Source organism: Nomascus leucogenys, chromosome 13, assembly GCF_006542625.1.
Source record: "Nomascus leucogenys isolate Asia chromosome 13, Asia_NLE_v1, whole genome shotgun sequence".
In the NCBI taxonomy this organism is placed as follows: Eukaryota; Metazoa; Chordata; class Mammalia; order Primates; family Hylobatidae; genus Nomascus; species Nomascus leucogenys.
The window spans coordinates 72,296,463-72,321,060 of NC_044393.1; the positions used below are offsets into that span (position 1 = coordinate 72,296,463).

The 24,598-nt window shown below is 34.9% G+C and overlaps 1 protein-coding gene across 1 annotated transcript in view; it reads right to left on the reverse strand.

Annotated features, from left to right (window-relative positions):
* SLC13A1 (solute carrier family 13 member 1) overlaps positions 1-24,598 on the reverse strand; it is a 91,017-nt gene that overhangs the window by 39,215 nt on the left and 27,204 nt on the right. Inside the window, exons 3-6 of the mRNA XM_003261261.3 lie at positions 23,652-23,788; positions 20,995-21,182; positions 20,349-20,406; positions 20,224-20,272 (exon numbers count right to left, since the gene is read on the reverse strand). Of these exons, the coding sequence (XP_003261309.2) occupies positions 20,224-20,272; positions 20,349-20,406; positions 20,995-21,182; positions 23,652-23,788 (432 nt within the window). The remainder of the gene's footprint in view (positions 1-20,223; positions 20,273-20,348; positions 20,407-20,994; positions 21,183-23,651; positions 23,789-24,598) is intronic.

Consider the following 24,598-nt stretch of genomic DNA (forward strand, 5'->3'; position numbering starts at 1 on the left):
TTTTTTAAGGATCACATAACCTGGATATCTCTTTCTCTCCCCATTCCTTTGACCATTATATTTTGATCTCCTGGTCATCCACTGTCATTTAAGATAACATTTGCACTCAGCACATAATCATCTTCCATAGTCCAAATCTTGTCAGTGACTGAATGACTATACTATGTTCATGAATAGCCCTTCAAATATCCTGGCCTCACAGAGTTTTTATCTCATTTCCAACGATTTTCAGTTCTCCACCTTAGTCACCCCACCCCCATAGTTACACCTTGGACAATGGCACATCCTGAAATGGTTTCACTTGGGGAATCACTAGTCCAAATGTAAGTGTTTTATTTAAGAGATGACTTCCTAGGGTGTAAGCCAAAAGCAACTTCATTCTTTTTCTCACCCATGACCCTGTAAACACCCTTTGTTGGTTTGATTCTTCCTGTTCCTGTGGTGAAATTCAAAGAAGAACCAATAACTTTTCCGGTCATTTCATTTAATGAATAGTTTTTCAGTTATCTTTAGTCAGAAGAATAGCTTCATTTCAGTAGTTAAAATAAACAGTGCCTTATTTAATAAGAAAAATCCCAAATTTTAAACTTAAGCATTCTCTTATCCCCTAGATCAGGCTTGCTTGAAAGCCCATAGCTGGAAGGAGGTTTGTGAGTTTGACTTTCTCCTTCTCTCCTAGTTCCAATTCTTCTCACCACTTGCTACACTCAGTTTCTAAACCTTCAACATTTGGAATGTCAAAAGAAGAACAGGATCAGGAGAGGAGTGGTAAGGATTAGGAGAGGTCTTATTTGACTGTGTATTAATTTTAAAATGGCATTAGTACTTTCCAGGCATGGTGAATGTTTGAAATGACTCCATCTGGTGGGCAATTTTATGGGATTTTATGAGACTCTTATTATCCAAATAAGAACATCAGATTGTTGTTCTTTCTACGTAGGTAATATACATCTTCTGCCTGGTGGCATATGACACACTCATGGTGTCTGCCTGTGATAGTCTACCTGGTCTCTTTATGTTGATATCCACTTATGCTGTCAAAAATCCCTTCTGGAGGAAGTTGCCTTTCAAATGATCCCACATGACACTCCTCCCACATGTTTCCTACATCTGGTCCAAAGGAAACAGTCACCTCTGTCCTGTTGTCAGTGACAGTGCAGCTGAAACTTGATTAGGTAAGGAAATTCAGCCACGAGTTTTGACTTTCTAATTTTTCAAGAATGTGTCAAACACTAATCCATTGACCTTTTCTAAGTCTAGGTTGGTAGGTAGCAAGTTCTCCAAGTAGTAGTTTCTTAACATCTATCTCACCTTGTTAAGTAGGAGACTCTTCCCTTCTTTTGACTATGATGGTACAAGTGGCAGGGGGTTGGGGTACTGGAGAAATACTCCAACTTTCTCCATAAGCAGACTATCTCTCAGCCTTCTCATTTTAAACACTAAGTTTAAGAGTCTAAAACTGTTTTTTGGTCACCTCATTTGCACGTACTGTGGAAATGAAATGCAAAAATACCTAAGTGTGTGCTTGATGTTATAGTTACTCAGGGGTAGAAAGAGTATCATTTTACTATCCCAGTTATCAAGAAATCGGCACAGTTATCACAGTTTCTTCTTCCAACTTCGTTGTTGAATTAATTCTATCTCTACAGTTCTTCAAACTGCACTGGCAAATCTAAGTCAATGAAGTATGTAGTTATGCCCAGTTATGGTCCTCTCCTTTCTTTACTTCCATCCTTATTCAGTTTAGATTCCATGGTACACCATTTCAATAAATTTTCTTAACAAAACTCCAAACTCTCTTTCTTGTCTTTTCTTGAATGGTAGTTCTTTATGAAAATTCCAACTGATTATAAACCCAACTATTCTCTCTCTCCATGTCATGTCTGCTTCTGAGTAGCCAGCTACTGTCGTTAAAAATTACATGCACAGTAGAGCAGATGGGATCATTCATGATCACAAACATCCAATGCTGTAATGATGTTGCTCCTCTACCCTACTGTGTTTGCATAACCAAATTACTCTACCTGTTTCCACAAGGAAATATAAAACCTTCTTTGTTATCTCTATATGTGCCTCTTAATGCTCCTTCTCAGTCTTTGCAAGTAGCTTTGCCTCCTACTTCACAGAGAAAATAGAAGCCAGTAGACAATGGTATCACTGTGAAATGTGGAAACCTACTTGCATTTGCCCCATCTTCTTGTTCTCTACATAATTAATAGAGTCAATGTTTCTCCTCCAACTTCTTGTTTCTGGACCACAGTCTCTGAGGTTTTCTCAGAAACCTTCCACTACAGACTATTGGAATTTTAATCAACATTTAATTATTTTTGAGCCATCTTTACAGAATAAAAACAAGAAAGACTTCTTAACCCTCCTTTCAAGTAAACTGTTGCCCTAACTCATCTCCATTTTCACAGCCAAACTACTCGAAAGAGTTGTTTACATTTACTGACTCCATTTTCTTAAATGCTTCCATCTTGCTTGTCTCCTCGTTCCACCCACAATGCACTTCCTGTGATTATCAGTAATCTCCTCAGTGCTAAGTTCAATAGGAACCTTTCAATCTCAACTTTGTAGTCCCCTAAGCAAGCATCTAAAAGAGTTTATCTCTTCTTTTTACTGAAAAAACTCTGCTTTGAGTTTCTGTGATATCTCACTCTTTGGGTTTTTCTATCTCTGCCTGTTTTTCTGTCTCCCTTGCCAGTTTTTTTGCCTTCCATCCTTCCTTAAAACAGGAATTTCTTTAAACTGTCACAGGCCCTTGCCTCTCCTCACTCTAATGTTTCTCCTTTAAAAATATCTTGTTTTTATTGATTTAATGACTATTTTTATGCCAGATCACCAAACTTCTGTCTTCAGCCAGACTCCTCCCTCTAGACCCATGTATCCAATTGCCTGTTCAACATAATTTGAGGGCCAGGCACAGTGGCTCATGCCTGGAATCTCAGCACTTTGGGAAGCCGAAGCAGGTGGATCACTTGAGGTCAGGATTCTAGACCAGCCTGGTCAACATGGTGAAACCCTGTCTCTACTAAAAATACAAAAATTAGCCATGCGTGGTTACAGGCACCTGTAATCCCTGCTACTTCGGAGGCTGAGGAAGGAGAATTTTTTGAACCTGGGAGGCGGAGGTTGCAGTGAGTTGAGATCGCACCACTGCACTCCACACTCCAGCCTGAGCAATAGAGCAAGAACCGTCTCAAAACAAAACAAAACTATATATATATTTGAATATATATGTGTGTGTATGTATGTGTATGTGTGTGTGCATGTATATATATATATATATATAATGTCTTCAATAAAACTCCAATCTGAAAATGTTCAGGACCAAGGCTATTACTTCTTTTGTCAAACCTAGTTCATCAGAATCACTTATATAAGCTGATGGCATCACCATCACTATAATAAACTCTTATAGTGTCCTTAGCATGTAATAAGCACTGATCCAAGTTAAAATCAATTAAATGTTTTAATTCATTTAAGTCTTACAATACAATGAGGTGGGTACAATTATAATGTCATTTTATAAATAAAAGACATAGAGAAGTTAAGTGAATTGTTCGAGGTCCCAGAGCCTGAAAATGACAGACTCGGGTTTTGAAACCATGCAGTCTTGCTTTAGAGCTCATACTCTCAGCCACTTTGCTGTTATATATTGCTTGTCCTCCTCAAAAACATTATCTTCCTCATCCCATCAAATTCTGTCAGTTGTATCTACTGAAATATGCCTGGACTCTGTTCAATTTTCTCCATCTCCACTGTTGTCCCCCTGGTCTCAGTCAACATTATCTCTGGCCTAGGTTAACGAAATAGTGTGTTTATGGATCTTCTTGCATCAATTCTTGCCTGTTACAGACTCATTCTACAGACTACGGCCTTTAAACAAAAATCTAAATGTAGTTAAGGAATATACAAACACTTATTATCTTTTATCTTCTTGTGTTTGTGTATTTCTTAAATACACTTGTACTTTTTTTTTAGGCTACTGTGTATAGGAAAGGTCTGAAATAGGCAAGAATTAATGCAAGGACAACCATAAAAGGATTGTTATAGTAACTCAGACCACATTTTCTTTATCCATTCATCATCTATCAAGGGACACTTAAGCTGTTCCCGTATCTTGGCTATTGTGAATAATGCTGCAATTAATATGGGGAAGCAGATATATCTTTGACATGCTGATTTCATTTTGTGGGTACATATATCCAGAAGTGAGACTGCTGGATCACATGGTACTTCTATTTTTTTTTCTAATTTTTTAAGGAATCTCTATATTGTTTTCCATAATGGTTGTACCAATTTACATTGCTACTAACAGTTTACAAGGGTTCTCCCTTCTCCAGGATAAACAGAAGAAATGCCATCTTCCATACAGATAAACATGCTATTTGAGACATTATTAAAATATCTTTTTGAAAAGTTGTGATAAGGAAAAAATTACTACTCACTAAAAGTCATCATAGATATGAAAATGGCATTTAGCATAGCAGGGTCAGGTGCATTGGATTGTAATTTACCTTTTACTTTCTAATTAACTTTAAGGTCAGCCCACAAAGGACTCTATGCTTCACCCAAAATAAACTAATTTACAAACGTCTCCCTTTCCCTTATATTTTATACATAGAAATCATTTGTATTTTCTATATGATAAAACATTCCATTGAAATTTGACACAAAATAAGTGGTATGTAAATAAGATAGGGAAATAAGCTTAAAAATTCTTATGAGTCATACAAAGTGACAATTGAAATTTGAAGCTTAACACTAAGTATTTTACTATAGGAAAGACTTCAAACACAAACCAGAAAGTGATGCATAATTTGAATATTATTAAATTGATAATAAGAATGGAAACTTAAAATATGCAGCGTTTGTATGATTTATCTTTGCCACTTTAAAACTTTCAAAAATATAAATAAAGAAAAAATTGGATTTCATATAAAAGCTTAACTGTAAATATATGCATATATATAGAATTATTAAGAGATATTGGAAGATATAAAACAAAAAAATCAAAACAGAAACAGGTTAATATGTTTGCCATGCTTTATGCCTTATGAATTAACCACACATTTTTTATTAATAAGGACCTTTAAAATATACATTATTGCTACTGCACATGAGCTGATGTTTATGCAAATATCACTGACAATTTATAAAGGCATTAACATTCGGGGTAAAAATTCTACAGTAAATGCTAACACTAATATATCATAATGCAAATTAAAGGTTAAGAGGAGGAGTTTTTGAAGTGGAATGGTGAATGCACCATTTTTTTTAATCTAGCCAGTAAACATGAGCTCCATGCATTCAGATTTACTGTTATTTTTAACGAGTGCTTGTGTTCACTGGGCTGAACACAGATGAGATGATACTGAAGTAAAGGGTAAAGCATGAGGACCAGAGGGACAGTAGTAGAGGGCACTGAGCTGAAAAATACGGCTCTTAAGCAAGCCTGAAATGAGCTACTAAATGAGCCAACTAGTGGTACAGAAACTATACAAAGGGGGCAGGTATCACAGCAGATTAATCTTTAGTCTTCTGCCCAGATAGTAGTTTCAGCCTGAGACCAAGGGTTTAACCTGAGCCCAAGAGGGAGTTGGAATAAGTAGTAGAGGGCAATGAGCTGAAAAATAGGTCTCTTAGGAAAGCCTGAAATGAGCCACTAATGGAACCAACTAGTGGTACAGAAATTATACAGAGGGGGCAGGTATCACGGCAGATTAATCTTTAGTCTTCTGCCCAGATAGTAGTTTCAGCCTGTGGCCACAGGACATTGTCACAGGTATATTATGAATGGAAAAGTACCTGTGTTATATGAGGAGATTTATGTGAAATGAAAAGTACAAAATGATGTAAAATTTTAAAACAAAAAATATTTCTACATACACACATGTGCCTGAAATGAAACATATATATGTGGCTGAAATGAAATATATCAAAATATTAATAATTTCTTAATTGTTATTTCTTAACCATGAGATTATGGGTATCTTCCACCTTCTTGATACTTTCTGTAACTTTTATAGCCAGAAATAAGTTTTTGTAAACATATAAAGCAATGATAGTCTATTAAGGCAGACAGGTAGTTAGAGATTATCTGGTATAAAGACCTAATATTTCAGAAGACCAAAATGAGTCTCAAGTGTGACCCAGCTGATTACTGCAGACTTGAAAGCAAAATCCATGTCTGTGAGTTCTCTCTCAGCGAATTTCCCCTGTACCAACTTGCCTTCCAGAACACTCATATGAATTTTTAAAACTACATTTGAGTTCCATTTCATACTGCTTTTACCACAATGGTAACCTATTGTGTTTTTATTCAATCCTTTCTGTCTACCATACATGTGGAGTATGCCTTCCACATCTTCTTCCAAGTAACAAAAATTTTCTACGAGGACATGACCAAATGCAGAATCCAATGACATCATCACAATGGACCTGTCAGAACAGAAATCCTGCAGGTCCAGATGTGACTCACTATTGCCACCTGGTGGCAGCGATTGCAGATTTCTTTCACAGCTTCCTTCACTGAATACGTATGCTTTGAATCATCCTCCCATTATGGCTCTGTCATAATGTTGCTTATAGTACAGAATTCAAATTTTCAATATGTTGCCTAGAGCTCTATTAACATCTAGAAATATGATATACATTACTTTTCCTGCCGCTTCTCTAAGTTAGAATATGTCTTTTCCCTCCTTCACTTGCTTATTTTTTTAAGTACATACTACTGGATCAGTCCCAAATATTCCCTGGTTGCTTAAACATTCTCTCAGAACAATCAAGTGATAGTATACCTAATTCACATCAATATTCTACCAATTTTATTGTCTTGACGACATCTCTTTCAGGGCCTCCTTTCCTGTCCTAAACCTAGTCATTTTTTTCTCTAGAACTGCAAAGAGCTATCTAGACTTAAGTCTACCCTCTTATTTCATCACAAGTCTGACTGGATATTGACTCTAGGATGGAAATAAATGTTACTTAAAATTTTGAAGGCAGTTTTTCTGCTGTCTCTGAGTAATGCTGCTGGGGAGAAGTATTCAGTCATTCGTATTTTTGATCCTTTATAAGGAATTAGTGTTTCTTCCTTTTTGAGAGCTTTTAGGGTCATCTTATAGTATTCTGAAATCTCAAAGATTTTAAAACAGACCTGCCCTGCGTGGGTCTGCTTCATTCATTTTGATGACATTTAGTGAATCCTTTAATCATAAAACTTGTACTCTTCCATTGTAGAAACTTTCTTGAATTTTTAATATACTCCTCTTTTTTCCTATTCTTTTTTGGAAACTCCTCTTATTTCCTGTTTATTCTGTTTCTATTTTGTCTACTGAATTTTCCATTTATGCTTTTATAGCTCTATATTTTACATTTATACTTTATTTTGTATTTACATATTTTATATTTTTGCCTTCGTGGTTCTGTTTTATAGAATACTATTTGTATTTCATAAATACAAGTAATTTATTTGTTTACCTATCTGATTAATGATATTTTCTTTTTTATAGTTTCTTCTTCTTGCATAGTCTCTGTTTCTCGCAAATTGCTCTTTTTTCTTTTTATTTATTTGGCACCCTCTCTTTCATAATTGAGGCTTTCATCAGATATCCAGGAATTTTTGGTTGTCTGCTCACATTTCAGGCAGTGAATATTTGTGTAGAAGCTCTGCACTCATATTTTGGGATTTGTTGTTGCCTGTAAGCTTCACTGTAATGTCATCTGACTTGGCCTTTTTTTGAGAAAATTCTAAGGTCAATGTTTTCATCTCTCTTAACGCTGATTGTGTTCTCCAAGGAAGCATCATCTGGCCTTCTACCTGCTGACACCTGAAAGGCATCGACCTGGCTCCTGGACCAGTGTAGATAGAAGGCCGGGTTCTCCATTTTCAACTTATAAGCTATCACTCAGTACCCCTGTTTTCCCTGTTTTCCTTCCTCCCCCAGCCCAGAACTGGATCTGATTCTCCTTATCCCGTTTTACCTTGTCTGAAGATCATATTTCTGTTTGGTGTATTAGAAGCTGTTGCATCCATGTGGATTTGGGGAAGAAAGTAGAAGATTTAACTGCTTCAGAAGCAATTTTTTCTTTCTCCTGCTTTTCAACATTTTAAAAACGTTGAAGCCTGCTGCTATGGAAATTGAATTGTTTATTGGCTTTTCTCATTACCGATTTAGGATTCAGCTTCCATGGGATTACTGGGGATAATGGAGTTATTTTCCACTCATCCTTTTACTTTCCAGCTTCCAAAATGACTTTGCTGTCATGTCTTCTCTTGATGTTGATATAATTTGGATTATATTTGAAAGTCTATTTGTTCTTGTTTAATGAAGACTTAGAACAGTGGTAACAAATGGGCCTATTTAACCTGCCATCTTAATGGAAGATACAATATTTATCTTTTTACATTTCAAAATTAAAGAAATAAATATTTACTAATAATTAATGTCCACTTTTGACCTTGGTGCTTTCATGGTCCATATGTTGGTAGATGATGTAACTAAAAAGGGAACAGGAAGGTGGAAGTTCCATAGTGCACAGAGGAATTGAGACAGTGGGAACCTGTCCTTTTGGTCTGCATATTGAGTTTAAAGGTCTTCAGTTAAGTTAATAACAGATTATGTTATTTAATTAAACCAGCCTTCCTACAGTGTTCTAATGGTTTAAAATGTCTATAAGAAGATTATTTCTGTGGAGAAATTATTATTTTTTTATAATAATGGATTCTTTATTAGACGAAGCTCTGACCAGAATAGGTGATCCCTTTGGTTTTCCCATCCTTTTTCTTCTCCATGCCTTCTCTTTGGCCCTATCAGGAGCTCAAGTCCTTCTAGCCCTACTCAAGGCCTCATTCTTTACCAGGGCAAAACTATCCCTTCAGATGAATCACTGACAACTCTCCTGCTATGCCTTCAACATCCCAGCAGGCTTATCATTTTGCTGTTCCCATCTTTATAGACCCTGAACTTCAGCTTAATACAAAAATCAACTTCTATGCTCTCTTGGATGCCACTGGAGAAAATCCCTTGGCCAAGCTCGCTGGTGCTATGAGAAATCCACAGCCTCTGACCTCAGCTGGGCCTCAGTATCACTCTGCAATGCTTTCCTGTGTTTCTGCTTTCTTACAAGGGATACCTAAACTCTCCCCACGTCCTTCTGTAAAGAAATGATTGAATGAAAGTACTAGACAAGTGAATAGCAAGAAATTGTAGGAGAGGATCTTCCCCTTACAGCTGGTATGAACTGTTCATGAAGATCTAGTGAAAATATAATCAGTAATAACCAGATGAATTCAGAGGAGTTGGTAGTAAAATTGAAGTCACAGATAAGACTCTTTGAAATAGAATTTATATCCACCATAGTTAATAAAGAACTATTACATATTGTGAATTTGGATATGCTTATAAAGTAATAAACATTTATTGTGTGTGTGATGAATAAAGAGATGTTTAAAATGCAGCATTAAGGACATGAGGCCTCTTTACAAATAAACTCTATTTTTCAGAAATGTTAAAAGTCATGATTAAATCCAGTATTTACTTAAAAAATTTTATTGCCCTAAATATTAACTATTTAGAAGCTTCCCTTGTACTTTCTTAGGAAAAAGCATATGTGTATGTGTGTTTGTGTGTGTGTGCCACTGAGAAAAACCTTGCTCTTTCTAGTTGTAAAAATGACTGAAACAAAATATAGTAACATGGCATATTTGTCTATCCAGCAGCATGACAAATCAGATTCCCTGATAAATGAGATGCTATTGAAAATATTAAAAACAATCTTTTAAAGTGCAACAATAATTTTAAAGCTGGATTTAAAATAGGATTTTAGATTTCAGTTTATCATGTTGCAAGGAGAGCTTGGTATAAAAGATATTGCTCCAGGCCAAATGTGTGTGGGGAATCATATAAGAAAATACACATGAAGCTGGTATCCTTTGCAGAAGTAGAAAGAAAATATCATGCTGACTTAAGGGAAAACAATATCCCCTAAAAATTCCTAACCATGAGCATTTTTTCTTAAAGCATTAATTTATGTTATGTGTGTGCTAAAGAGAAATAGGAATATAATTGAAAACTCTTACAAGTAGCTGCAACATATGACTTATAGAATTTCCATAGTAACTAAAAAAAAATTTCAATGTTTAAAAGTACTGAACATGCAATAAAATAATTCAACAAAATGAGAACCAGCGATAAATAAATAAAAACTAAGTCAAAGAAAGAGACCCACAAGGACTTCAGAGGTGTTGGACACAGACACAAAATATAATTACATTTACATATGATTAATAAAATTAGAGAAGGAATTGAAAATATGAAAAAGATTATAAAAGTTACAGGCAAATCTTAAGACAAATAGAGTTTACATAAATTAAATTTAAATAACAATTTAAAAGCTGAGTAAATACATCAAAATAGACATAGCTAAAGAGAAAATTAATTAGCTGGAATATAAATCAGAAGTTACTATTCATAAAAACAGATGTTAAGTAGCTTAGAAACCACAGTGAGAAAGTGCAGAATATTTAATTGGAGACTCAGAGGGAGAGAATACAGAGAACTAGGATGAGGCAATTGAATATTGAGAAATAACGCCTGATAATTTGAAAGAATTGTTGGAAAAGATCAATACACAGATTCAGGAGAAATATGTACTTAGGTATAGCAAAGTAAAATTCCGTCACACACACACATATACACACACATCATTAAAGAAACCAAAGAGAAAAGATTGCCTACGAAGGAATAATAATTTGACTGATAGCTAGCTGACTTTTAAATAGAAAAAAAGAAAGCCAAAAGGAAGTAGAAATATATAAATATATTTCAATGTGCAAAATAAAAAATAATAACTTATCTAGCACACTATAACTATAAAAACGTTTCAAGAATTATAGAAATCTTTCTATCAAACAAAAACTGTGAATTTAACACCAAAATCACTCTCTGAAGTACATTCAAAAGGTATATTCAGGAAGAAGGAACATGACCCCAGATAGGGGGTCTGAGAAGCAAAATACAATGGTGAACCAAGATATTAATAAATATGCACATAACTCTACAGAGCACTGATTTTAAAAATAATACAATTATGTAATTTATGGAGGAATAATAGACTAGAACTAAAAAATTGGAAAATAGCATGTAAATAGAAAGCGATGGTCTAAGTTAAAATATCCTAGGCTCTTTACACTGTTCAGGAGAAAAAAACAAATGGATTATCTTTAATTTTTTATTTATTAAGTAGACATGATATTGACTGAATTATGTCTCTCAATATTCTTATGTTGAAGCTCTGACACTCAAAGTGACTCTGTGTGGAAAAAGGCCTTTACAGAGGTAATTAAGTTTAAACAAAGAAGGGTGTCTAATCTGATAGGGCTGATGTCCTTATAAAAAGACCAAAAGGGACCAGAAGTCTCTCTTTCTACTGCACGTGCACAGGGAAAACATCACGTGAGGATACAATGAGAAGGTGGCCTTGTACAAGCCAGAAAGAGAGTTCTTACTAGAAACCGACCGAGATAACACCTTGATCTTGTACTTGGCTAGCCTCTAAAACTGGAAGAAAATATAACAGATTTGTATTGTTTAAGACACAGTTCTGTAGTATTTTGTTATGGCAACCCTTGCTGCCTAATAATATAGTAAAGTGATTAGGACAACTAAAATAGGCACAAAGTATAGAATAGACCACCCGTACAAGCGTGTGTGTAGCATGAAATAAAAGAAAATAACTGCATAGGAACACAGGAAGGAAAGATGGAAAGAATATTTGGAAAAAATAAAAAGCTGCAGTAGAAATTATTCTAAATATATAATGTCACAAATAATTTAAATGGATAAAACATGTCAGGCAGAGGTAAAAATTTTCAAACATAATAGAAGAGATACACCTAAAACATAAGGACACAGAAATACTGAAAGTGAAAGGATAGAGGAAATGCCAGGTAAATACTAGCCTTATAAAAGCTGGTAGTGTCATGCCTGTAATCCCAGCACTTTGGGGGGCCGAGGTGGGCAAATTATGAGGTCAGGAGTTCGAGACCAGCCTGGCCAACATAGTGAAATCTCGTCTTTACTAAAAATACAAAAAATTAGCTGGGCGCCTGTAATCCCAGCTACTCAGTAGGCTTGAACCCAGGAGACAGAGGTTGCAGTGAGCTGAGATCATGTCACTGCACTCTAGCCTAGGCGGCAGAGTGAGACTCAGTCTCAAAAAAAAAAAAAAAAAAAAAAAAAAAAAAAAAAAAAAAAAGCTGGTCGTCCTGTGTTATCAGCAGACAAATAAACTCAAAGACCAAAAAAATTAAGATACATGAAGAGATGCACAGCAAAATGATAAAAGGTTAATCAATCACACACACAGAAACATTCTAAATGAGTTCAAAATACATAATTTAACAATGCAGAGGAACCAAAATTGACAGAAGTATCAGAAGAAATAGAATACCCACATGCTAGAGGGAGAGTTTAACAAAACAGTCTCGTCAATTGCTGAATAAAAAGAGACAAAACTTGGTCAGAGCACAGAGATTTGAGAAGCACAACTAGCAACTTGATCTTACAGAGTTTTGGGAAATATCAAACCTAATTAGTTAAAAATGTACAATTTGTTTTAAGCACAATGAAAAATATTTATTACAGCTGACCATGTGCTAGTCCAAAAAGCTGCTTTAACGAGTTTTAGAGAACTGTTACATAGACCACAGTTTCTGACCACAGAAAAATTGTTAGAAAAAATTTAAAAGTAGCTAAAAATCTAATTTATTTTAAATTTCAAAACACATTTCTAAGCATCTTTTGAGTAAAAAAAAATCTAGTATAATGGAAATCAGAAAACACAAAACTGAAAAATATGGAAAATAGCTAAAGTAATAGAAGCAAATTCACATCCTTAAATCCTTACTTTGGAAGAGAGGAAAAACTCAAAACTAATAAGGTAAAGGTCAGATTTTTAAAATTAACAAAAGAGCAAGAGCATAAATACACAAATTAAGTAGACAGAACAAAGTAATAAAGAAAGAAAACTATTAAAAATAATGTGAAATATACATTAAATAGAGAGGGTGAAAAGAGTCAGAAGTTGGTTCTTTGACAAGACTTGTAAGACTAATGAAATAGACATAGTTTGGAAAGATTATTTGAAAAATGTTTTAAAAGCACAAGGAAAGTGTTAGAAATAAAGACATATAACTATAAATACTATAGAAATTAAATAGATATAAGAAAATATTATAAACAGCCACACACTACTAAATTTGTCATGGAACACAAATTTCTTTTTAAAAATGCAATTGTTTGATGTTGAAATAGAAAATCTGAATACTCTTAAATCCAGGAAAGTAATAGAATAATTTTTAAGTACATATGCCTTCCACTTTCTCCTTTCCTTGAGCAGCTAGCTGGGATACAGAATGGACGGAGGGAGATGGGGGAGCCATCTTGAACTACAAGGTTCCAGTGCTGGAAATGGCAGAGAATAGATAGAGTCAGGGGCATGGTGATGAAGGTGCCACTATACCAGCCTATTTCTATCTTGTTGAAATTGTTGCTATTTTTGGTCTTTGCTGTGGTGACCAATCCATACCTTAACTAGTGCAAGTGATAAAACAAAAGAAAACAAGAGAATGATTAACACAAAATTTGGACTATTGCTAACTCGGCAAGGGGGTGGGGGTGATTGTGTAAGGAAAAGAGATAGGCTTGTGTAGATTTTAGAAATCATTATGTTCTAGTTATTAAGCTGGGATGTGGTATACATCATCTTATTTTGTTATTCTTTAAAATATTTAGTCACGTTTTATAAATGCATATATGCATGAAATATTTCATAATCAAAATACAGAAAAATCAATTTGGAGACAAAATAAACATATTTCTTTTTTTTAGAAAATACCACTAGAAGATGCATAGGAGAACACTGTTGAGTACTTCAAGAAACAAAATATAGTATTCAAATAAGCTATGTAGTGTGGGGGGCTTATTGTACAGTTAAAGTACAGATATTTCCAATATGGCTGAGCTTATGCTATTTGCTAGATAATATTTCAATAACATAAAATGTGAAGAACTAGATTTTTGTATTTCATAAAATAAAGATATATGGGAGAAATGATATTGTCAAAAGTCAATAGTTTCTTTAATAGAAAAATGTTGTGTGAGACCACAACTAAGAATGGCCATCAATGGAGATAGCACTTTGACTCTAATAAAGGTTGAAATGTGGAGTGAGGTCACGTTCACAGATTGTTGCTGTGATTCCTAAAGAGTGTGTGGTAGTCGTCCTCTCCTTGCTTACCTCTTCTATAAACATTCTCTATAAACCACTGCATGAATAAAAGGAAACCCTAGGTTGGGTCATGTAAGGGTTGAGCAGTGCTAATTACTGCCTTTGCCATCCAATTTCTCCCAGTTTAGGAAAATGGAAGAATAATGAAGGAGAGCCAGCTTTTGTTTGTTATGTGATCTAAGCTAAAATACCTTTTTCATATCTGACCTAGGAGCCAGATATTCCAGAATTAATATCTCCTTATTTGGCAGAACTAATACCCCTAGTTTCTAATATCATGAACCATGTTTATTACTGTACTTACAAGACTCCTTTTAATTTTTGGAGAACATTAAAAAGTGTTGTCTTGTACAATTGGATTCCAACCATAAGGATTTTCACCCCTAAACTAAACAATACCTAATTAAAAGCAAGATGTAATTTATTCAAGGCTATTTTTTCTTTGAACTTTTCGCTTTGAGGAATTACAACTTATATTAAACTAATGAAAAACAATTATCTCAGATTTTTCATTAAAAGTTTACTGATTTTCTAATCTCTTTCATTTGTAGATGCCTGGAGGTTTAGAAATTGAGCTGATGTAAAACTCTGGGCTGTCTCTTTGAATGACATTAATGCTTGCAGGGGAGGGAAAGAACTAGCAACTTTATTCCTCCTTTGGTATCTACAAATGGACTTTTGGATACCTAGAACTCATTTCCCATGGAAATTGTATGCATGGCGGTTGGTTTACCAGGTACCCCAATGGAACCTGACAAATACATTTCCTCAGGTACTGTCAGTGTAATTTTAGGATATTCCTTTCTTCTCCCAGTATCTTTTCTTGTCTACAAATATTTCAGCTACTTTTAGGGGGTAATGTGGGATTTATGGGCTTGGCAACTATTCACCACTTTATTTTGGACAAGTAGAGAGCTCACTTAGTATTTGGGCCATGGCCTATAGTGAGAAGAGAACTTCATAAAAGTTAAGTCACGGGACAAATCTCTTTTTTAGATATGCAGCATAGGAATGTGATTCTTTGATATGAATACTTTAAAATAAGGTCCTGGACTACTAAATATCCATCATCTTCAACACTAATTATCTAGTCTTTATCACCACCAGCAAAATGATCATCGTTATTATCTGTATGAGAACTTTGCAGTTCTATTAACAAGAATTTTAGAGCTGATAAATTTTAGTTACAAACCATTTTTTTGTCTTTCTACCCAAAATGAAACCAATCTGATCCATAGTGTTGACTTTCAATGTTCATCAGTTTGATTCTTTGCTTGGTGTAGTTCATTTTTTTAAAGCAGCCAAAATCAATAGTATTTAATTTAATGGTTCTGTTGTCTATAGTGACTTCTCTGAATTTTCCCTGATGGTTAACTAGACACTGGAAACTTAGTGTAGTTTATATACAACATGAGTTATTTTAATCTAATTGTAATCATTTGATAAAAATATTACTGAATTTATTTATTCAATAAGCAAATATTTACTATTTACAGCAGTCACTGTTCAAGATATTTGTGATATGTTCTAGATGGACAAAAATCTCTGCCCCATGAACCTTGCATTTTAGTGGAGAAAGAAGACAATGAACAAAATAAATAAAAATTAAGCAAATGATATAGTCTGTAAGAAGGTGATACATGCTTTTGGATAAAGTAGGGTAGAGTCAGGAGGATTCGGAGGAAGGATATGGGATATGGTGGCTGCAGTGAAATAGGGAGATTAGGGTAGGTCTTGTTGAAAAGGCGACATTGAGCAAATGTTAAATGTATATTTCTTAACTAATGTTACTGTCATTGCTAAATACAGAATTTATTTGGGGGCCATTATTATTTTTTTCTACTTGTTGAGAATTTTCTACTTGTATGGATCAGTGTATGTTATTGCCTTTGGGGAGAAATATTATAGTTCTAAAAATTGAAGTAAGCTTATTGATCAGCTTAGATTAATTTAATTGTATTAGTAAAGAGATTGTAATTAAATTTTTAAAATCTTTAGTTTTGTACTAAATAAATGCTGCTTCAAATGAATAAAATTGTAATAACCTCATTAGAAATAAAATTTATTTATTTTATTGCAGGAACACAGCAAAATTATGCAGATTACCAAAAAAAACTAAGCCTTTTATTTTATTTCTCTTCCTTTTTTTTTCATTTTTATTTTAGGTTTGGGGGGTACATGTGCAAGTTTGTTATATAGGTAAACTCAAGTCATGAGTGTTAGGCAGTGTTGAGGGAAATTCATAACACTAAATACCCATATCAAAAAGTTAGAAAGACCTGAAATTAACAACCTAACATCACAACTGAAAAAAATTAGAGAAGCAAGAACAATCCCAAAGCCAGCAAAAGACAAGAAATAATCAAAATCAGAGCTGAACTGAAAGAAATTTATCTTCTCTGATATTTAATTTATACCACTCTCCCCCAAAAAGGAGTAATATTTGTATTTTTTTTTACTTGTAGGTCAAATTCAAAGTCAAACCCCACAGGATTTATTTTAATTCAATAGAATATCCCACCTACTTCAAGAAGAAAGCATAAGATCAAAAGATTATGAATATAAATATTTTTCCATTTTATAGCTAGACGAAGTAGATATTCATTCTTCCATATAATCAGTGTTAAATTATATAGGGTAAATCTATCAAAGAACAGCTGCAGTTTATTTTAATTGTAACACAAACTATATATACATTTATTCCTTAAAATATACCTATAATTGTTAAAAATCAAAACATATCATAAATATATAATATATAAAATAATGCTTTCATGCATGTCTTATAAAGAATACTTTAGTGCAGCAAAAAACTATTCCTGTTTTTATATAAAGCTAAATTTTTGTGCATTGCATTCTAGAAAGACCATAGAATCAACATTCAAAAGCCTCACTTTTCTTTCCTAAACTCAGATATTAATCTTTATTGCCAAAAATGCATCTCCGTTATCTTTTCTCTATTGAAAGGTTATTCCTACCTCTGAGTTCTGCATTCTAATCAATGGCATCACAATCTACCGCTCCCTAGTTTAGAGCAGTGGAGGCATCTCCTACATTTTTCTCCCTCATCCCCAATGTCTAATTAATAAAAAAGCTCAGTTGCTCAGTTAATCAAAAAGCTCACCACTGACTTTCAGGTTGTCCCAAAGGCAGAACTTATCATATTGCCCCACAGCTTTAAGGCTTTGCGTTTTCAATAAAATCAACTCTAAACTCCTTTGCATTGGATGAAGAAATATTTATCCAATGCAAATTAACCTGGGCAAACCCATACAATAATTTTATTCCGCACAACAGCTCATCTCTAGCATCTGCACTGTACAGGTTTCCTGAAAAAACCCATTCTTTACTTAGCTAGGTCTTTGAATTAGTTGTACTCTCTGATTAGAAAGCATCTTCCTCTTTTTACTCTTTTGCTTTCACTCATTCATTAATTGATAAAGATAACTACTTATCGAATACCTCCTTTGTGTCAGACAATGGGAATATGCCAGAGTTTAAAGTGCTGACAAGGTAGACACGTTCTTGCATTCATGAGTTCACACTCTTCTGCTTGCACATGCTCTCATCTTTCCAGACTCAAATGTCTTTACATTATACTTCCTCCCTGCAATACTCCCAGATCGAACTAGTTGCTCCTGCTTCTAGAAGTGTTGGCATCTGTGCATGTCTTTGTTGTGGTACTTAAGTCACACTTATTTTTATAAGTCCATCTTGTCCACTAGACTCTGAGCTGCTTACAATAAGGAGCAGGTCTTTTCATCAAATGACCTGCCTACAATGCCTGGGACAGTATTTGGATATCAAATCAATTTGAATGGTTTTGACTGAAACTTTAGGCCTTATGACAGAAAACTAGTTTTCCAAAGATGACCACAAGAAAGTTACTGAGTGCATGTATATTCTTTCTGTTTAGGTGTGCCAATTTTCACAACAGTTTTTAAAGCCCATTTCTTTTTTTATTATACTTTAAGTTTTAGGGCACATGTGCACAACGTGCAGGTTAGTTACATATGTATCCATGTGCCATGTTGGTGTGCTGAACCCAGTAACTCGTCATTTAACATTAGGTATATCTCCTAATGCTATCCCTCCCCACTCCTCCCACCCCACAACAGGCCCAGGTGTGTGATGTTCCCCTTCCTGTGTCCATGTGTTCTCATTGTTCAATTCCCATCTATGAGTGAGAACATGCGGTGTTTGGTTCTTTGTCCTTGCGATAGTTTGCTGAGAATGATGGTTTCCAGCTCCATCCATGTCCCTACAAAGGACATGAACTCATCACTTTTTATGGCTGCATAGTATTCCATGGTGTATATGTACCACATTTTCTTAATCCAATCTATCATTGTTGGACATTTGGCTTGGTTCCAAGTCTTTGCTATTGTGAATAGTGCCACAATAAACATACGTGTGCATCCCCATCAAAAAGTGGGCGAAGGATAAGAACAGACACTTCTCAAAAGAAGACATTTATGCAGCCAACAGACACATGAAAAAATGCTCATCATCACTGGCCATCAGAGAAATGCAAATCAAAACCACAATGAGATACCATCTCACACCAGTTAGAATGGCGATCATTAAAAAGTCAGGAAACAACAGGTGCTGGAGGGGATGTGGAGAAATAGGAACACTTTTACACTGTTGGTGGGACTGTAAACTAGTTCAACCATTGTGGAAGTCAGTGTGGCGATTCCTCAAGGATCTAGAACTAGAAACACCATTTCACCTAGCCATCCCATTACTGGGTATATACCCAAAGGATTATAAATCAGGCACATAAAGCCCATTTCTAATGTATTATTTTATAACATACCTGGCATACTGTTAATTTTTCATGTTTTAAAGGAATTACTTCTATCTCTAAAGATAATATCTTCATAAATATATATGCAATTCCCATCTTAAAAAATCCTTAATATATTCTGTAGCTAATGGCTTAAAACTTATCTTTGTATTCATTTTCTCTTTACATAGAAATTGCTCTTTCGCAGAAGATTTCTGTAATTAACAAGAGGGTTTTCTTTTTCCTATTGAACTGCATGTTAATGCATTCCATGGCCAGATGAAGAAATATATGTCCCACTTTCCTATTCCTAATGCCATAGTTACTATAGGACTATTTCTATGCGGGATTTATTTCTCAGTTCTTGAGATTATATTGCTCCCAGTGCAATCTAGTATAGTATTTTTATATTGATTTATTCTGGGGAAATGAATTCTATGGGATAGTTTACAGAGATCTCCTTGCCTCTTTTAATATCTAGAATGGCTACAACTCCTCCACCTGTATTTGACAGAAGCAACTCATGAATTCTGCACTGATTTTTTTAGTGGCAATGGAAGCACTAAAGATAATGACTTGTAATTACATGAATAGGAGTTGCTCCAAGTTCATAACCTGGAAGAAATGACGACAATGCTCCTAATGAAAATCAGGCTATTAGGCCAGCAAGATTTTAATAAGAAAAGGATAAAAAAACCCTACCTATCAGGTACTATGCTTATTACCTGGGTAAGGAAATAATCTATATATCAAACCCCCAAAACACGCAATTCACCCGTACTACAAACCTGCACATGTACCCCTGAAACTAAAATAAAAGTTAAAAGAAAGAAAATGAAGCAATATTCTGAGACTGGAATTATATTTCTTTAAACTACCTTGGCTAACTGCCATTATCCTGATTCTGGTAAAAAGAGACAATAATGATACTAATTTTCAGAGCCTAAAATATTTCCTATCCAGATGTTGATTTCCATCTGTTCATGAAAGCTTATCAAACCATTACACCATGCTACTACTTAGTCAAGCAAAATAACTTATAGAAAAGGAAGCAAGTGGCAGGTTTTAAAATGCATATGCATCTAACTACAGCTCTGATATAATTTTGTATATAATTATTTAGAATTGAATTTATGTACCTTTTCCAACTCCACCTTGCTTGAAATTTTCCCTGTATCATTATTGTATCTGAAAAATAAATTGATCCAGTTATAATTTTATTATAATTTGGAAAAATCCTAATCAAAATGCCAGTATTCCTTACCCTGGAACTGGGTTTGTTTTCTCTTTCCTCTCATTTATTTCATGTCCATTAACACTTTCTGCAAAACATTAAATAAAAGAAAAGCAGTTTAAATAAGGGGTTATCATTGGGTTTGCCTGTGTGTGGATGCGAAGATGGAAGCATCGGTAGAAATTGAAAATAAAAAATTCACTGTGTGCTAACATAACATTCATCTTAACGTATTTTATAAATACAAATATCCTCCCAACACTTTTTCACTGCATCAGAGCAGTTAGTCAGAGCCAGAAATAATAACAGTGAAATTTGATGCTGTATCCAAATAGAATGTAGGAATTGAAGATTCCCAGTATTATGCAGGAAAGCCATTTCAGTACAGGAAAGAGTAACCGGGAGGTCTACTGATAAAGACATGAGAGAGTGTTCCATCAGTCTGGCTGAGGGATAGAAAAGGCATTCTTTTTGCAAGCGAATAGAAATGTAACAATATAGGTAAAATATTTGTAGAAAACTATTTTTGTAGATACTGAGAACTATAGAGGGAAGAAAGTTAAATTCACATCATGCATATATGGACGGTTAATTCAAAATACAACTTAGAATTCTTGAGTTTATGTCTATTGCTCTAATGACTAGACCCCAGATTGGCCATATCAACATGCGATACCATCAACTTCTAGTCCGTGGTTGGTTGATCCGTTGAAGTAAGTCATCTGAGTGGCCTCGACCTCTGCTTCTGCATTGATGATCTGCTGCGCTACAGCCTCCGCAATGGGCATTACCATGGCAGCCGTCGAGGTGTTGCTGAGCCACATAGACAAAAAGGCAGTGCTGCTCATGAACCCCAGCGTCAGCCTGAAACCAGAGAGCCGTTAGTGTGGAGCTGTGCTCTTAGCTTAACTAGCACCGTATTATTTAACTGGAAGATGTTTAAGATGTGGTCTGTGAGTTGGGAAATTAAGTCTTTCAAAACATGGAAGGTTAAGATTCTGCCCAGATGATGAACTTGGAATACGGTGACAGCCAGGTAGAAATCAAAGCCGCACATGTGAAAGTGGAATTCTTAAGAGATTTGTCTCCCAGGGAACCATGCAAATTTTCTCTTCAGAAACATAAAAATGATTAAAACTAAATGAACTGCAAGTTGGTTATATGACATAACAGCTTATAATATTACATCAATATCTGAATGCTCTTCACAGCTGACCACTTATCTTCAAATGCTAGTAAGATGAAAATGCAATCAACTTTCGAATTTAAGGTTCCTTATTTTTTCTTTTATCTTTTAGCCATAACTCTGTTTGTTCATAGGGGGTGTCAGGGAGGTACAAGGACAAAGAAAGATTAATATTTATAAAGCCTCTTTTTACTTGTTCACTATACTGGTTCAGTATAAGGTGGGTGGAGAAAATAGTTAAAGTCATTTGCTAAAATGAGGTTTCTGAATTTTCTGAATATTCTATGATTTATGCTCTCCTGAATCTGATATCCTTTCCTATTGTCAAGATCTGGACACACTACATTCATTGTCTTCTTTTATAAATAGTTATTCTTAAAAATAATATGCCTAAGACTACAAAATTTTAAGCCATATCTATAAACTTTCAAAGTCACACTTGTGAAAAAAAATGATCTCTTTTGAGTAGACGGGCCTAGAAAATCATTCAGAAGCACACCTTTCTATATAGAGCAATTTATGAAATAATCTGACACCCTCTTAAAACAGATGTACAAGAACAATACCACAATGTAAGTTTCAGACTCCGATAAGGTGAATATTTTCAATGCGTACAACAAAATAAAAGAAAATGTATTAGGAATCTGCTTACACAATAAATGGTTCTTCTAAAAAAAAAGAAAATTAAGAACTTTTAACTTCTTAAGGCATTGTCAAGACAAGAAATCTTTGTATAAAAAATGCTGGCATCAGATAAAGCTTCTGGATGGTGAAAATGCCTTAAATTGAAGAGCCACTTAGTGGCATAATGGACAGAACTTCTGCCCCACTGTGAAGTACATTACGTCATCCTCTGGAATAGTGAGCAGAGGGTCAGGAAAAAGAGATACATTTCTGTAGCACCCTAAAAGGCATGGAGCGCCACTTCATTTTAAGAGTCAGATGATGTCGGGTTTTTTTGTTTGTTTATTTTGTTTTGTTTTGTTTGAGACAGAGTGTCACTCTGTTGCCCAGGCTAGAGTGCAGTGGCGCGATCTTGGCTCACTGCAACCTCTGCCTCCCAGATTCAAGCAATTGTCCTGCCTCAGCTTCCCGAGTAGCTGGGATTACAGGTGCCTGTCACCATACCGGCCAATTTTTGTATTTTTAGTAGAGACGAGGTTTCACCATGCTGGCCAGGCTAAACTTGAACTCCCCACCTCAGGCGATCTGCCCACCTCAGCCTCCCAAAGTGCTGGGATTACAGGGATGAGCCACCGCGACCGGCCAAGATAATGTCTTAAATGCATATGTGTTATACAATTTTTAAGTCAAAAAAATTGAAAATTTGTCTCATTTGCATCTTTTTTTTGTATTTAGCAAAATAACTTGCACTATAAATGAAAAACACAGATGTGGCTATGCCCTAGAATGAATTATGCAATATAAGTCAATACAATATTCTAATTTTCCAAGAAAGATGAGAAGGGAAGAAACACTTAAGGCTTTAACGCGAAATGCCACTATGCAAATGATTATGACACTGGAAATTTTCTTTAGCTTTCATTCATGTTCTTAGCAAGAGGTGAAATAAAACCGAAATAGCCAATTAATTTTATCAGTCAAATGAGTGATTTCATATTCTATAGATGAAATGTCTTGATTGTTTCACTTTGCAACAGTTGGTTTAACAAGAAAAATATTCACCTTGGAATTTTTCTGCACACATTTGTATTTTGTCAGTAATGTCTTTGTCTTTGGTTTGTAACATCCTTCCTGATGATAAAGGATGCTCTTGAACAAGTTCTGAATATGTAATCAGCCAAATAAACAAGATAGGAGGAAAATCTACTCTGAAGTCTATCAATCTTGTCTGTTGAGGTTCAAAGCTTCTCTCAGCTTTGACTTCTGTGATGCATAAAAGGTGAGAAAGTTGTGTGCACGTATTCCAACCACCCTGTAATTAGACCTGCAGTGAAAGTTGTTTTTTTTCCTCCTATAATTCAAGTACACTTTATATCACTTTCATATTTGCAGAGGAAAAAACGTCATAATTCAGACTGTGATACAAAGAATTTCCTGGGCGTGAATTACTTATTTGATTATTTGTTCTGCACAAAAATGGTCTGTTCAGCAGGTAAACTAGAAGCAGTAAATGCAGTACTTACCATGCAGGATTTACACCAACCATCATCACCATTTTCAGAGCAATTCTCTTGTGCAAATTCCATTTTTCTATGGATGTTGCTAAACAGATAACTCCAATTAGCAGTAAGTGAAAATCCTTGAAATAAGCAGATGCCACCTGAAATAACAAACCCGTGATTATTTACTTTGGGTGGGGAAAAATAACATTGCACAAGAAAGACATTATTATGCTGCTCTTAATTTTGACCTTCAACCACATAATCTTTCCATTTTGTTGAGAAAAATGTAGATGTGTTTGAATACAAATTTTGACATGTTCTATATTCTTACTCAAAAATGGTGTAAGGAAAAGTATACAGAAAAAAAAGTACTCAGGGTTATTAAATAGCTGAGTAACATCAGGTAAGTGCTTTTCTATTGGGGCTAATTTGTTTATGCATCTATAGTGGAATGGCAATGACTGTGATTTGGGAAGGTTTTCAATCAAGCTCCAACTTGCTACTGTCTTATCATGACCCATTATGCTGTAACTGCAGTCACACCTTTATATATGGAATGATTTTGCTTTCAAAATTACTTTTTATAAGGCCAGGCATGGTGGCTGACACCTGTAATCCCAGCATTTTGGGAGGCCAAAGCAGGTGGATCACTTGAGGTCAGGAGTTCGAGGCCAGCCTGGCCAACATGATGACACCCTATCTCTACTAAAAATACAAAATACTAGCCAGGCGTGATGGTGCATGACTGCAATCCCAGCTACTCTGGAGGCTGAGACAGAAGAATTGCTTGAATCCAGGAGGCGGAGGTGCAGTGAGCCAAGATTGTGCCATTGCGCTCTAGCCTGGGTGACAGAGTGAGACTTCATCTCAAAAAAAAAAAAAAAAAAAATTATAAAATAAATACCCTCAAATGAGACTTAACATTTTAAGCCATTTTCAGTCAACACCATTCAGAGATTAGTAAAGGA